At 45.4% G+C, this 15,764-nt stretch overlaps 2 protein-coding genes across 2 annotated transcripts; both read right to left on the bottom strand.

Moving 5' to 3' along the window:
* Nucleotides 1-2,240: 2,240 nt before the first annotated feature.
* On the bottom strand, nt 2,241-5,816 carry LOC122170622 (tubulin alpha-2 chain). The gene is made up of 4 exons (XM_042837642.1): nt 5,599-5,816; nt 4,706-4,854; nt 3,673-4,353; nt 2,241-2,629 (listed from the first exon to the last, which is right to left on the bottom strand). Exons 1-4 carry the CDS (start codon nt 5,651-5,653, stop codon nt 2,336-2,338), a joined length of 1,179 nt encoding a protein of 392 aa, XP_042693576.1. The 5' UTR covers nt 5,654-5,816; the 3' UTR covers nt 2,241-2,335.
* A 4,288-nt stretch (nt 5,817-10,104) lies between these two features.
* Nucleotides 10,105-13,871, bottom strand: PEX26 (peroxisomal biogenesis factor 26). The gene is made up of 5 exons (XM_042837641.1): nt 13,618-13,871; nt 13,231-13,374; nt 12,579-12,892; nt 11,406-11,552; nt 10,105-10,457 (listed from the first exon to the last, which is right to left on the bottom strand). The coding sequence occupies exons 1-5, from the start codon at nt 13,869-13,871 to the stop codon at nt 10,354-10,356; spliced, it is 963 nt and encodes a 320-aa protein (XP_042693575.1). The 3' UTR covers nt 10,105-10,353.
* Nucleotides 13,872-15,764: the final 1,893 nt, after the last annotated feature.

Genomic DNA, 15,764 nt, shown 5'->3' with positions numbered 1-15,764 from the left:
ATACTGAAATCCAAAAACAAAAAAACAAAAAACATAGAACCATGACAGGGGGTTGGAACTTGACGATCCTTAAGATCCCTTCCAACCCAGGCCATTCTATGATGTCTGCTTTTTCTTTAGATTCTTTAGCAAATCTAATGCAGATTGAGCTGCCAGAAGGAGGGCAGTGTTCCTCTCAACAGTTTGAGTAAAACATAATGCATCTCTGTAGCAATGCTGGAGTTGTATATGATGAGTGTATGCTTCAAATAAAACTCTCTTTTCAAAGAAATGTATTAAAGATCACTAACAAATCTATCGTTCCAATAGTATTGTGATGTATATTAAAAGACCTTGTTCTGTCCTCCATCCCCTCCAGGATGTCTCTTCATCAGGGTTAAGGGAAACCTTCCAGATAAGTGTGAGTACAGAAGCAAGTCAAAAATACATGGTGATGTCATCACAGCAGGGCTGTCTTGCTTCAGGTGTTATTCATAGCTGGGCTACTTGGCAGTTACACCTAAGCAGTTGCAATTTTTTTTTCCTTCTATTACTTTTCCTCTGCCCTTCTTAAGTAGATACACAAGCCATCTGTTTTTCCCCACTGTCCCTGTTCTCCTGATTTTTATGCTTTTATTTGGTGATGTCAGCTTTAGTTAACATCCAAGGTAACCCAGCACCCCCTTTGCTCTCTGTTGATGTCTCCCATTCAAAGCAAGACCCCAAAACTCCCCTTTCACTATATGTAACGTCCAGTAGCTTCTGCTGCCGTTCTCTTTTAAGATGCAGGTCAGTATTAGCCAGCCACTTCTCATGATCTGTTGTCAGCAGCATTGAAGATTTCCCCTATTCCTTTGTTACCTGGTTTACCTCAGACTGCAGCAGGCCATCTGCCTGTTGTGTCTTAGTGATGCAATGTTCTACTACCCTAAAGCAACTGGGGTTGCTAACTTGAGGCTAAACTGCGAAGCCGTACTATCCTACCCATGTCTACAACACACATTCCTTGTCACTGTTCTGATTTATTGTACCTTAGTAAGTCTGATGAAACTGGTGAAGGCTTTGTCCAGCATTGTTATGTTTTAAGGCTCTTGACTCATAGATGTTATTCACTTAGCACTGCAACAGAATTGTCAGCATACTTATGCCTCCAGACCAGTTAGGATAGCTGCACCACAGCTGCACAAGCATACTATAAATTTCTGCTGAAGCTAAGAGAATCTGGATTGTGTTCCTACTCTTGGCACCTAGCAACATTTCTAACCACCCCACGCTGTGGATTTTGTAGAACCAAGGCAACAGGGCACTAGCTGTATGTTCTCAGCACTGACAGAGTTCTCAAAGCATCTTAGAGTGGAACAGCTTTACAAACATTATGTTTGTTATTAGTATGAAATAAAGACTAAGGGCAAGAAACTTTCCTTCACATAGTGTCTGTAGTAATGGCAGGGGATATTTTGAATCAACAGAACTCCTCAAGTGATATTACAGGTACATGACTGTATCTTTGTGTTGAATAAATGACAGTGTAGAAGATGAGGGATTCTTAGTTCTACAAGTAAAATTCCTTGCAGGATATATTAGCAAAAAATAGGAAGTGTGTTGCCTCTAAAAGCAAAGTGAGTAATGATTAGCTGGTGATGTATCCCACACTTACTGTCCTGTGATTCAACAGTGAAGAACTTACCCTGTTTACAGTCTAATAAAGTGTCAATGAAATTAGAATTAATCATAGAATCACAGAATGCCTTGGGTTGGAAGGGACCTTGAAGCCCATTCAGTTCCAACTCCCTGCCATGGGCAGGGCTGCCACCCACCAGCCAAGGCTTCCCAGGGCCCCATCCAGCCTGGCCTTGAATGCCTCCAGGGATGGGGCACCCACAGCTTTTCTGGGCAGCTGTGCCAGGCCCTCACTAACCTCAGAGTAATGAATTTCCTCCTAATATCTAATCTGAATTTCCCTTATTTTAGTTTAAAGCCCTTATTTCTTGTTTTCTTGCCCCTTGTGAAAAGGCCCTTCCCATCTTTCCTGGAAGTACCTTTAGGTACTGGAAAGCCACTATTACGTCTCCCCAGAGCCTTCTCTTCTCCAGCTCCTGCAGCCGTTCTGCATAGGAGGGGTGCTCCAGCCCTCAGATCATCTTCATAGCCTCCTCTGGCCCTGCTGCAACAGCTCCACATTCTTCTTGTCCTGGAGGCCCCGTGCCTGGACACAGTACTACAGGTGAGGCCAGAAACATACTGTGTGTGAGACAAGCAAAAATGTAGCTATATGAAATAAAGAGACACGGAGACAATCACGTGCACAGGGAAAGACAAAGTGTTTTATGCACAGAAAAAAAAGGCAAAGTGGACGTTAAGATTCCCTTGCCTCATTTTCATCCTCAAATAAGTCAGTTCCCACTTCTTCATAATCCTTCTCCAGGGCAGCCAGGTCCTCTCGGGCCTCTGCAAATTCTCCTTCCTCCATGCCTTCACTTACATACCAATGAACAAAGGCTCTCTTGGCATACATAAGATCAAACTTGTGGTCAAGCCTTGCCCAGGCCTCTGCAATAGCTGTGGTGTTGCTGAGCATGCAGACTGCTCGCTGAACCTGGGCTAGGTCTCCCCCAGGTGTAGGTATAGGTGGCTGATAGTTGATCCCAACCTGCAAAGAGCAGATAAAATGGTTCCGTGAAAAGAGTTACACAAATAGGCTTCTATTAGTAGTGGAAATGCTAATTCCTGGCCTGAAACAGTGATTGAGCAGCTGGTGGGAAGGCAGGGCCAACCCAGGGGAGATCGGGTGCATGTAGTGTACCTGAGTGACCAGAGTGTGTAGAGCCAGGATCCATCCCTTCCCAGATCTCATTTAAGGGTTGGCAGTGGGTTAGGGGCATCTTGCTGGAGATTCCTGCCTAACTGAGGCCTTCCAAAGATAAGCAAGTTTTCTGCCTTTATTTCTGCATCCCTGGCTGCTGCATTTGGGCTTGTCTTCATTTGCTGCAGGCTCGGATTGTGCCACCCCGCTGTTATTGCTGTGCTTCCCCATCATATTATAGCATTACAGTTACAATAGGTTAAGAAAAAAGCTGAGGTTAAGAAAGCTGTAAAGCACTGGTCAGGAGAAGGAAAGGAGGTAAGGAGAGAACCTGACCGGAACAGTAAATCTCTGTTAAGTCTTAAGTCACTCAATGTACTGTTTTGGGTGCAAATCAATTCCTACTCTCGATATCCTGAATAAGACTAAGTGAAGAAAAACAAAAAGGTTTTGGCACTGTTGGCAAAACTGGCATTCTTGGAGATGTAGCATAAATGTTTCAGTTTGCAACAATATATAGTTGACACTGTTTTGGGTTATTCTTCTGGTATGTTTGAATCTCATGGAGCACACTCTCAGTGGTACCTTTAGAACATAAGCTGTACCTTAATCTTTCTTCTAGAATGCAGTTTCTTCTAGTTTAAAGATTAGGAGTGTCCACATTCTCCTGTTACTAAATATAAAAATACTACATATACTCACATTTGTTTAAACACTTAGGAGTCCGTCTACGGGATGCCTGAGGGAGGAAGGGGGCTCAATTTATACCATCACGGCTTTCTTTAGTACCTTATTTTCACAAGTGATAAGCATGCAAGATCTAAAGCTTAAAATACAAGATTTCAGCTAGACTGATCTTGCCCTTAAAAAGAAATTCATGGCATTCTCACCTTGAAGCCTGTTGGACACCAGTCAACAAACTGAAGGGACCTGTTGGTCTTGATGGCAGCAATTGCTACGTTGACATCTTTGGGAACTACATCTCCACGATAGAGCATGCAGCAAGCCATGTACTTCCCATGCCGCGGGTCACACTTCACCATCTGGTTGTTGGGCTCAAAGCAGGAGCTGGTGATTTCAGCCACCGAGAGCTGCTCGTGATACGCTCTGTCAGAAGAGATGATGGGGGCATAGGTCACCAAGGGGAAGTGGATGCGTGGGAAGGGCACCAGGTTTGTCTGGAATTCTGTCAGATCCACATTGAGGGCACCATCAAAGCGCAGCGATGCGGTGATGGAGGAGACAATCTGGCTGATCAGGCGATTGAGATTAGTGTAGGTTGGGCGCTCGATGTCTAGGTTTCGGTGGCAGATGTCATATATGGCCTCATTGTCCACCATGAAGACACAGTCAGAGTGTTCCAGAGTGGTGTGAGTGGTGAGTACAGAATTGTAGGGTTCCACCACGGCACTGGAGGCCTGAGGAGCTGGGTAAATGGCAAATTCTAATTTAGACTTCTTCCCGTATTCCACAGAGAGGCGCTCCATCAGCAAAGAGGTAAAGCCAGAGCCGGTGCCCCCTCCAAAGCTGTGGAAGATGAGGAATCCCTGCAGTCCAGAACAGGCATCAGCCTGAAAGCCAACAGAAGAAAAGAAAGAGTAAGTGAATATATCTTCAAATTTCACTCAGATAGAAATAGCAACCCCCACAGCTAAAGCACAGCAAAGACATCGGTAGTTTTTCCAGTAAAAACTCATGTCACCTGTAAATCTCAGGCTGGAGTATCACTAGAATAATACTGTTGGGTTTTTTTCTGACAGTGTAACAATGCTACATCAGTATTTGACATTTTTCACTTAAGTCTTCACTCATTTGAAACCTAAGGTGGGTCATCGAAGAACTGAGTTGCTCTATTCTGAGCACTGCACGTTTTTTTCACTTCCCATCCGTCAACGGCCTTGCTTCCAATGTAATATTGCGTACCAGTTTGCGGATGCGATCTGAGACCATGTCAAGTTTGTCTTTGCCAACAGTGTAGTGGCCACGTGCATAATTATTTGCAGCATCTTCTTTTCCAGTGATCAGCTGTTCTGGGTGGAAAAGCTGCCGGTAGGTGCCGGTTCGTACTTCGTCTGAACAAGAGGAAAAAAGAATTGTATGCTTAGAATTATAAGCTTAAAAGAGATGGTTCACCAAAGTTAATAACATTTGCAAAACAAATGGAACATTTTACACATGTTGGCAAACATGTGCTATGGAATATCTGCATGGGGGTAAGCGGCGGGATGATGATGACAAGTACAGAGGTAATGAGCAGTGTCTGGGATGATCTCAGTTTTGACCAAAGAATTGGGCTCCTATCTGAGTGTAAATGGTTGTGCTGTACAAATAAATTAATTTAGTAGATGAGGTTTGTGCCATGCTGTGATAAAATTTCAGCTTTTCCAACTGATTGGATGTAGATTGATCAGAACCTTCAAGGGAATTATTAGAAGAGAAAAGGCGTGCAGGAAAAACATCTGTCAGGACACTCCCACTTCATTATTCACGTTCTTGTTTTCCACGTGAATGTGAAGAAAACAATACTTTCTTTAAGAAAGTCAAATTGTATTCAACCAGTATGGGTTTGGAGAGTAGAAAACCTTTTATTTTAGTATCAGTTAAAGCATCCATGACAGAGTGTAGTTAGTTTTCACCTTTTCATTGAGAGTCACATCTTTTAGTAATACTTGCTATTAAAACCTCTAAACGTGTCAGTTCTGTCTGGATGCTGGGATCATCCCTAAAGGTGAAGACACGGGCCATTCAGTGGTCTGAACTTCAGCACGGAGAAGAGTTAATTCATTTCAGTTTTCCAGGATGCATTCTGTACTGACCTACTACAGTTGGTTCCAAGTCCACCATAATAGCTCGGGGCACATATTTACTCATGCTTGTCTCTCTGAAAAATGTGGCAAAAGAATCATCGCTGCTGGGTGGGTCACTGAAGGTGCCATCTGGCTGAATGCTGTGTTCCAGGCAAAAGAGTTCCCAGCATGCATTGCCAATTTGAACTCCAGCTTGGCCAATGTGGACAGAGATGCACTCGCGCTGAAATGGGAGAACAAGGGAGACGTGTCATTACTCAAGGACGTATTTTCAAACAAAGTTTGAAAGCCTTTAGTAAGATTCACCCAACCTCTCAATTGAGAACTCCTTGAAACTCAGTACAGAAATTATAGACCTTCCCTGGTTCATGCTGCTTGAAAGATTTAGAGAATGGTGATGGCCTGGAAAGACCACAGATAACGACCATTCATCTCTGTCCCCCTCACTTAGCTGCAGTTTCAAATCTGAAACAAAAATACTTCCATGAGCCTTCTCCCTGTCCCTCATATCTTGCCTAGAAGGCAGAAAAACAAAGGCCCAAATCCTTGCTCATTATCCAATAAGATAATGATACGTCTGTTACCATGGTTCCTCCTCTGTGCTTCCTTTCTTGATGGAAAGGAGAAGCTTTGGTTACTGATGTTTCTACTGCTGTTCAAGCAACCTGGTGCAAGGGAGAGTTGGTGTTCGTACTGTGCTGGTTGGGACCCTGTGATGTCACAGTGCAGGAGAGGTCAGTTTCTCCTTGGCAACCATCCCACTGCACCCACCTGTTACATCACAGCCAGCTTTCTCCCAGCCCTATAGTCTGTTCCTAAGCTAATTTTCCCAGTTTATTTTCTTTACTGAATGGTGGTTGTTTGTTTTTTTTTTAAATCGTAGCTGGTATTTCTAACCAGAATTTAACAGATCTGTTGTTCAATAACTGTTTCCTTCATTAAAATACTTACACCTGGTGAATCTGCTACTGATAACTCATCTTTTAAGATTTTTTATCACTTCTGAATTTCTTAGTCCTTCCAAAAGGTGGCATTATTTTCACATTTTGTCCTGGTGACAACAAAAGCTCTACATCCACATTTCATTTACAGTCAAGTTGCTCAATGGAAATGAGTTGGGGAGCAGGTTGAACTATGAGGAATTCCACCTAACCAACTGTTTGGTCATCTGTGGGCAAAGTACATGGGATTATCTTCTTTCCTCCTTTTCTTTGCAACACCCCTTCAGCTGGTTATAGACAACTGTTCTTCAGTCCTCCACCTGCCTACACTATGGGCTAACACAAGTTCTGTGCATCCACTTAGAGGATGCCGGAACAAAAAAAGCAGAACATTTGCTGTTACATCAGGACATATCAGCATGAAGTTTGCATGCATGTGACAGGCACACACATTCTCTCTGAACAAGCCTTAAATGGTAGGATTCCAATAGAATTAACACAACTGCATCTTTTCCCTCCACGATACATTAACAATGCGGAGAAAAACAGATCAAGACAAGTACCAGGTAATTTATTCTCAGTAGTTCTGATCTTAGCCATCCCAAAGTACACAGAAACACTTCAATATATTTTAAACATATATACATATACACACATATATTGCATCTTTCACAGAAAGTAATTATCACTTTCTGAACTCCTATGAAAATGCAGGCCTGTCAGACTCTACTTAACTAGCAAGTCTGCTACCTAATTCCAGGATACTTGTACAATGAGGACACGTATGAAACATTTCCAGAAACTGTTCTGAGGCTCTACGGCATCAATGCATTAAATACTAAAGCTTTGATACACTTCATCACAGCACAAATAAGCAACTCTACAAAGAGGTAAATAAGTAGTCATTTTATTGTGAAAATTTAATATTGCAGGTTTAGTAGTCACTGCAAAAAAAGAAAGATTGGTTGTTTCCGCCTTCACCCCTCTCATGGAGTGCTAAACACAATTCAAATCCAATATCAGTAGTACCCAAAAGCAGAGATTGCTAACTTACCAATAAAATCAAATAGAGTTTTAGTAAATGAATGGCTGTGATATTTAACAGAGCTCTACACATAGCAGATGGTCTACCCACTGAACCCAGTCCCCAAAATGCAGCTCTGTGGTTTAACTGGAAGTGTTAACAGAAATTGAGATTAAAAAAGAGGTTGTTAGCTGAATGATCATGTATTGTTTAGAATTGAGCCTGACTTTGATGGGAAATTTATTGTTTCATAAACTGGTTTAATTTAGAGCAAGGTCTTGCAACTAGGAGGCCAGTAGATGCAACCCAGTCACCTTTCTGGAGGAACTCAACTCCAGCCAGCCCCTCTGTGTTGGATTCTACCTGGCTTTTCATCAAGGGCTGGCTGTAGGGAAGCATACCTACACTGACAGATTACATAAATCATCTAGCAGTATCAAGAACTGCTCCTCCCTGTATACACAGCATATGATAAATATATATTTTTAATTTGGTGAAGCATGATGTGCTACTTGTCCTGGTGTAAAATCCAGCTGGAGACAAAAATTCCAGGGGAGAGAGGATAGGAATGTCTTGTGGTTTTAATCTTTTGTTTACCTGAGAGAACTAGGTAAGGTGATGACTGCTTTCTGCATTCATGGGTGCCCCACTTTATCTCACAGTAACACCGGAGTATTTCTCTATCAGGATAACTCTAGAACAATCTAGACAGAACAAGACTTCTAGCAATAAAGACACAGACTTTACCAGTGGTCTGGTAGGCTGCAAAGTGACAGAGCGCACGAACAGGCTGCTATCCTTGTAAAGAAGACAAAAATAGCCACTATCTGTGTAGAGCTATTGCTAGAAACAAATGATCACTTCAGAGGAGGCTATCATGGTAAGACACTGCAGTGGGACCTATATCGGCTACTTTACACAAGCTTGGTGTGTTGGATAGAAATTGGCCACCAGAAAGGCGGCTTCGTTTCTGTAGTTTTGGGTGACGCTGGTCAGCCTGAATCATCTGGCACAGATGCTGGGATAGCTGGCTACATTCGCCACATGGCTCTGACTTGTTGTCATGGTTTTGTGATTTTTGGCTTTCGGTATTCCACATCATAACATCATGTGGGGCACTGGGACTTTAACTGTCAATGCTCAAGTCCTGGGTACCTGCCCTGAAGAGAAGAAGAACTACATTCCCCAGGAGACCTTGCGGTCAGGGAGAGGAGGTTTAACTCCTGGCAAGGCCACCTGATTGCTCTTTTCTCACCTGCCCTTCGTTGTGGGTGCTGCTCCCGTCTCCCTGCTGCTCAACTGGACTGCGCATCTCACCTCAGCGTTGTGGTGAGGCCTATCCACCTTTCGGACATTCTCTCTCATTATATTTATTAGCTTCAATTCTGATTATATTGTATTATAGTGTGTTATCTTGCATTCCCATAATATACTTAGTAAATTAGTTTGTTTCTCCTCAGATCGGTGCCACTGTTTTAATTATTTTGGGGTCCCCTGTTTCCTTTTTTTCCGGAGGTGCGGATCTGCGGATCCCTCCGCCCCGCTCATCATGGAACCGGGCCGAACCAGCCCGTAAACCGTTGACACTTGTTCTCTCCAGGACACGTGCAGCTTGCTCCTGTAGAAGCAATCTTGAAATAGTGCTCTCTCCCTTGGCACTTACTCGCTGTCAATCTATGGGAATTAATTATTCTCCTGCAGACCTCCAGTCTCTGCCCCAGGTGATCAGAAACAGCGCCAGCCTTGTAAGACCTTCTGTAAAGGCAGTAACTTTCTTGCCACATTTGTGGGGATCTCAGAGCTTCTATCAAAGATTTGTTTGTTCTGAATGATAGAGCATTGCTGAATGGTTACTGTGTAAATCAGGACTTCATGGGCATAGGAGGAAGGTTTCTAGACCTAATGGGACTTTCTGACATCTTCATAAAGGTAGGTAAAGAGTAATAGGTAGGGAAGAGGTCCGTAAAGAGGGAGGGAAAGAGTAAAACAATGCAACATCCTCAGTGGTTCAACTAAACAATATGGAACATAATTTAAAGGAAAATTCATTCCCACTGGCACGGGCGCCTATAGATTACTATGGGCCAGGCAAGTGCAAGGTACTGTAATATGCATTTAAGAACTGTAGGTGCAGCACAGCTGTATTTGCAGCACACCACCTTGGCTTTCTGCCATAGATATGATTAAAATCGAGAGCCCCTGTATGAGGGGGCATCAGTCACAAGAGAAGCCACGGTGCTCAAAAGACAACAGGCTTTGTTTCCTGCAGTGTTTTTCTCCCATGTACTTGTCCTCAGCCCCATGCTAGAGGAACTGGGATTTGAGATGTCTTGAGACAAAACAGAATATTCCCTCTAAGTATTGATCCTCTGCTGCCTTTAACATTCCTGCTTCTAAGAATGCTGTTTCAGTTGTTCAGGGAACTGCATGGTAATTGCAAGGATGGAACCATCTTCCCAACAGGCATCGTACTTCGTAACTGTCTACATAACTCTCACTCAAGAGCCAACCCAAAGCAAAGTGTTTCAAAAGGAGGATCTTAATCAGCTGTAGATTACAGAAGGAGTGGCTTTACTCCAGTGCTGGACAGAATGGTGCTGAATAGCCAAGGCAATGTTAGGAAGACTTGGCATGGCTTCAAAAGTCACACACCATCATTTCCTGTCTGAAGAAAGGAGAGGACCACTGTACAGGAGATCACAGGTGGTCATCTCCACTAGGACACCGATTTCAACAGTCTTTGAAGAACTTCATAAAGTCCTCGAGACAAGCTGACACAGGAGCAGAGGCAGAAGACATTTAGTCTTGAATTGGAGGCCTGTGGATTGGAGACAACACAGCTGCCCAAGCCTGTCGGAAGAGCTGCACCAGTTTGCAAATGAACGGCAGGGATGTAGGAGAAGCTGCAGAGCAAAACAAAGATAGTTCTACCCTTTGAAACAGACCAAACATATCAAGAAAGAACTAACTCAGCTACAGTTAATGGAAACCAAGGTGTCTTATTTTCCTCCTGTTCAGTACTCAGGCTCTCACCCAAGGCACTGCTCCCTTATCTAGCAAGATTTTTTCAGTATTTTCCAACACGTTATTTGCAGTATAGCTATGGAGCACCTGCCACCCAGCAGAAGGGATGTCTCCAGGTACAAAAAACATCCAATCCCTCCACAGCCTAGTAGCCACCTCTGTGTCATACAACCAGCCAGTTCTTCAGTGGTCAGGCACTGGAACAGGCTGCCCAGGGAGGTGGTTGAGTCAGCATCCCTGCAGGTGTTCATGAAACATGGAGACATTGTACTAAGGGACATGGTTTAGTGGGCAAATATTGGTGGTAGGTAGATGGTCGAGCAGATGATCTTGGAGGTCTTTTCCAACCTTAGTGATTCTATGACAGCATCAGGCATCACTTATAAGACCTCAGTATAAGAAAATCAGAAGCACGACCACAGTGCTGCCCTGCGCAACTCTCTGCTTCCCTGACAGGTCAGCCCTAAATTACAGTTGCTCTTCTAAGAGGCATTCACCTTGTAGCACCTCAAAGTCACTGAGGCAGAAGCTGCATCTAGGAATCCCAGCCTGCCTCTCTCTGTCAGCACTTTGTCTGTTGGAAAGAACTGACGATGAAATCACTGTTTGCAGAAAACTGGCTTTTGTAGAGCTACATCTTTCTACATGGATTGCAACTGAAAATATTTGAAACAAGCTCCACTGATAGGTTCCTAGCTACACAACTTTTGCCTCTCCTGAAGACAAAACATTTATACAGATCTAATCTATTACAAAACAGCAGTTTTCTTCTCTATAGCCACAATTCAATATATTAAAAAAAGAGAGCTTAATACTTAACACTCTACCTGGGTCTAATCTCACCACTACCAGGTACAGCAGAAAAGTAGCCAAGAGCATCTTTTTATAAGGAAGTAAATAGAAGTGGCTTGACATGGACCTTAGTGTTCTTCGTAGCAAAGTCAGCATGGTCAAGAGCTTTTGGGACAGAGCACCTGGAACACAGATCAGAAAAGCTGTTGGGGCAAAGTAAAAAACATTAAAATAATCACACAGACACTAAGAAATTAATATAAATACTGTTGTTAGCTTGATTACAAGTGTTTTTCATGTTCTGTTTTGGTTGATTGTGGTCTTTTTGTTGTTGTTTCTACATAGAGAACAGAGAAAGAATAGCATTTCATAATACTATTTGTTACACTCCTTTTACATACGAATTTATACCACAGTAATGCCTGCTTCTCTCCTGGGAGACAAAGTGATTTACAGTGCTGGAGAAGCAGATCTTTGAATGCCAGATGTGGCTGCTTCTACACGGGCTTGACTGCTAACACAGAAGAAGTAGAGAACACACAGAAGCAACAAGCATTCTTTATAATTGTCAGCAAACAAATCACGATCTCCTTCTGTGATACCCAGCATGACTTCCTTAAGGCTGGTAAGGCCTAACACTAGTATTAATACAGACTTAATACTTGCTACTCCTTGTAAGTAATGCATGAACACAATTGGTCAGGTAGTTCTGCAATCTGTTAAAGCCAGATGTCAATGCACAACCGTATGAACTGAAGCCATCAACTCATTTAAGGAAATTAAGAAAATTAAGGGCATGACTGGTAAGATAAAGCACTGCTTCCTTTCTGAGCCACTGGTCTCAATCTGGTTTCAGACATCAACAACTGAGAGAGCTTCAGTGATCACTGGGCTTGCGAACAGCTTTCATTTTTGGAACATGCTTCCGCTCTCTTTATGTACCAGTGACAGTTTGCTGTCCACACACACACTGGAAAGCCCTAAGTGCTTGTGAAAGCTATGTCATCAACAGCACTATAGCATAAGCAGACTTTCTGGAATGGACTATCACACATCACAGTAAAGAGAGCAGACAATTCATAGGTTAATGTCACAGAATGCATGGATGTTGATGACCAATTACAGTCTAGATGGTAATCTTTAATATACGTGTACCTTTAAACCCTGAAATCTGAGAGAGGAATACAAACAACAGAGGGAAAGCCTACCCAAAACAGTCTCTGTTGCTTTATCCTCTTGCTCATCATGAGCTGAGTGCACTTCTTCCTGTTGAGTCCACTGACATCGCTTTTCACAAATGGTCTCAACAAATGCCAGCTTCTGCTCACTGTCAAGAACATCACAGCTGTACACAAGCTCTTCTGCCCCCTCAAACCGGCCAAGTGGAAGCAGCACGTGCAGCAGATACAGCTCCAGCAATGAGACATACTCAGACAGGCTCTTATTGGTTTGGTCCCTCAGCCAGCTACTGCCAACCTCCAGCATCAGCTGGGGCTCTCTCACTTTGCCGTATAACAGGATACTGCAAAACAGGAAAGAAAAATTAGAAGGCAATAACTCCGTAGAATTTGAGACAGCTGGCACTTCCCACAAAGACACATGCCAAGGTTTACACCTGAGGTACATAGATTTCCCAGAGGAACAACTTTCCCTTAGAGTTTTGTACTTTATCCCCTTAAAGCTGTCCAAATAATCACTGCCTTTCTTTTTATTTATTTTTCTTTCTGAGCACAGGCCTGCCCCAAGCTCCACCTTCATCCTTCACGGCACACAAAGCGAGAATACCAGAAATTATTCAAGTCTCACCTGCTATTAAATCTAACCAACGCCGGCTCTCTGCGCACGGCAGCCCACACTCACCACAGCTCCAGGATTTTTGGAGGCAGCTGCTCAGGGCGATGGTAGTACTGCAGCACCCAGGGCAGAACTTCTCTCCATCGGTTCATCTCAGCCAGAGCCTGAATGCCCACCACGCAAAGGGAGCACTTCACTTCCGCACAACTGCTAACAAAAAACACACCTACCTAAGCGCTTCTTAGAACCGCATTATCCACCTCTGAGCTACAGCCCTGCTGAAGTGCTTCGTAGTTCTCTGAATTTGCCCTTACTTTCCCTCCTCCCCCCCGCCCAAACAACGGCAATTCAGCACACCCGGGCAGGTGCATGCACGCAGCCCCTCTTTAGGAGCAAGCACTGCCGGCACCCGCAAGCGGCACAACGACCGCACGGAGCCCGCTCGGCTCGTACCTGTCGGGGCCGGGCGCGGGGCCCAGGCTGCCGCAGCCCGCCTCACAGCGCTCCAGGGCGGCGGCGAAGTCCCGCTGTAACACCAGCAGCTCCGCCGCCTCCTCCAGCAGCGAGGCCGCCTGGGCCGAAGCCGGGGACCAGGCCAACGGCCCATCGCCCACGGCGGCCGCTGGAGGGCTGGCGGGAGGGCTGTCGCCGCCCGGCCCGAGTCCCGCCGCCTGCTGCCCGCCCGGCTCCGGCTCCGGCGCCGCCATTGCCTGCCCGCGCCGCCCTCTCCCACCGGGAAGCCGTAAGGGATCCCCTCTGCCACCGCCTGACGACAGCGGAAGGGCCGCCCCCGGCCCACACGTTCTCCGACCCGCCGCCCGCTGGGAAACGTAGTCCGACCGTACTGCGGGTGCGGACGAGTCGGTTAAAAACGGGCTCTCCCCGTTCTGAGGAGCCGCGCTGTGGTGCCAGGACGGGTTGGAAGGGACTGGGTTTGGGGCTGAAGGGCTGAAGACAGGATTCACGTTTGCTTTCCCAGCGACCGCAGTCCGTTGTGTAAAGCCTGCTTTGCGTTGCAGTATCGGCTGGTTTCTGATGAAATCTGGGCACGGAGCTGTGTGAGGATTTTGAGAGCCGTTGGCTCAGCGGCACCGTGGAGATCCGTGTTGCCCAGCAATGCCTTCTACCTGCGTGAGACAAAGCTTTTTCTCGGGATGAAGAGATGTCTCTGTTTTTGCCTCAGTAGCACTCATTCATAGGATCACAGAATCACTAAGGTTGGAAAGGACCACTAAGATCATCCAGTCCGACTGCCAGCCATCCATTTCCCTCCCCCCCCCATGCCCACTGACCTCGTCCCTGTGTGCCACATCCACATGGTTGTGGAACACCATGAGGAATGGCGATTCCACCACTTCCCTGGGCAGCCTGTGCCACTGCAGCACCACTCCTCAGAAGGAATTTTTCTTAATGCCCAACCTGAACCTCCCTCCTGTGCAACTTAACAGCAATCGGACAAGAGGGAATGGCCTAAACTCAGAGAAGGGGATGACCCCTACCTCTCCACAGCCTCCTTTCAGGCAGTTGTAGAGACTGATAAGGTCTCCCCTGAACTTCCTTCAGACTGAACAACCAGAGCTCCTTTAGCCATTCCTCATAAGACTTGTGCTACAGACCCTTCACAGCTCCATTGCCCTCCTCTGGACAATTTCCAGGGCTTTGAAGTATTTCTCGTAGTGAGGTTTCGAGTTGAAACTGAACCCAGATCCTTTCCCTCCGTGCAGCTTTCCAAGCGAAGAGAGTTTGACTAGCTGAAGTTAAACCCTTAGCTTTTCACTAGGAGAAACCTTTCCCACTCTGGCAGCCTAGGCAGAACCGAGCCTCACACCTCGCAGGGGAGTCAGGGCCCGGCGACAGGCATTGCCTTTCCCCTCGGGACCACCAGGTGTCACCATCCACAAGCATGTCGGCCTGCCCAGCTCGGTTTCCAAGTGCCGAAGGAGGTTACTGTGAAGTGAGCCAGCACAGCTGTAGTCCATTGGTTTTCCTTGCCAGCGGGAGGAGGGCTTTGGGGTGGCAGGGAGGCAGAGCGTTCTTCGCTCGCGGCTGAGGCAGTTTGCTAGTGGGGTGGGCACACGCCTTTCTCTTATCAGAGTATGTTCCCCTGAGATCTCCAGCCAGAGAGCCTGCTGCTTCAGGCGGCTTAAGCTATGAAATGGAGTTGGGTAACAGTAACAGCATCTCCACTGGTTCTGCGCAGCAGCGTTATAAAATGTGCCACATTCTTCTTTAGCTGATATTCGGAAACAGTAGGGTGTCCTAATTGCTAAATAACTATTGCACTCTGGAAACATTCTTCATTAAATGAATCTCTACAGGAGAGGTGGGATTTATTACACTGCTTTAGTGGTCCACTAGTAATTAAAAAATCACATGTACTAAAAAAGCATTGAAGAATGAAGCATGAGTTTAAAAAGGGAGCTTCTTTGCCAGAAGAAGGTGTGGGGAATCTCATTGTGCCTGCTCCTAGCTCCCCAAGATGCTGCTTGCAGGCAGCAGGACAGCCCTTGTCTGTTCAGGACAAGCACCCACGGCAGCACCTTTGGCAGAGCATGCTGGTTTGTGTGCTGTGCTGCAGGCTGTGGAAGGGGCCCCACACG

This window comes from Centrocercus urophasianus, unplaced genomic scaffold (genome assembly GCF_019232065.1).
Source record: "Centrocercus urophasianus isolate 14NV4802_14NV808 unplaced genomic scaffold, USGS_Curo_1.0 seq_73, whole genome shotgun sequence".
Taxonomy (NCBI): Eukaryota; Metazoa; Chordata; class Aves; order Galliformes; family Phasianidae; genus Centrocercus; species Centrocercus urophasianus.
The sequence above is the reverse complement of the archived record's forward strand: the minus strand, read 5'-3'. Positions and strand labels throughout refer to the sequence as shown.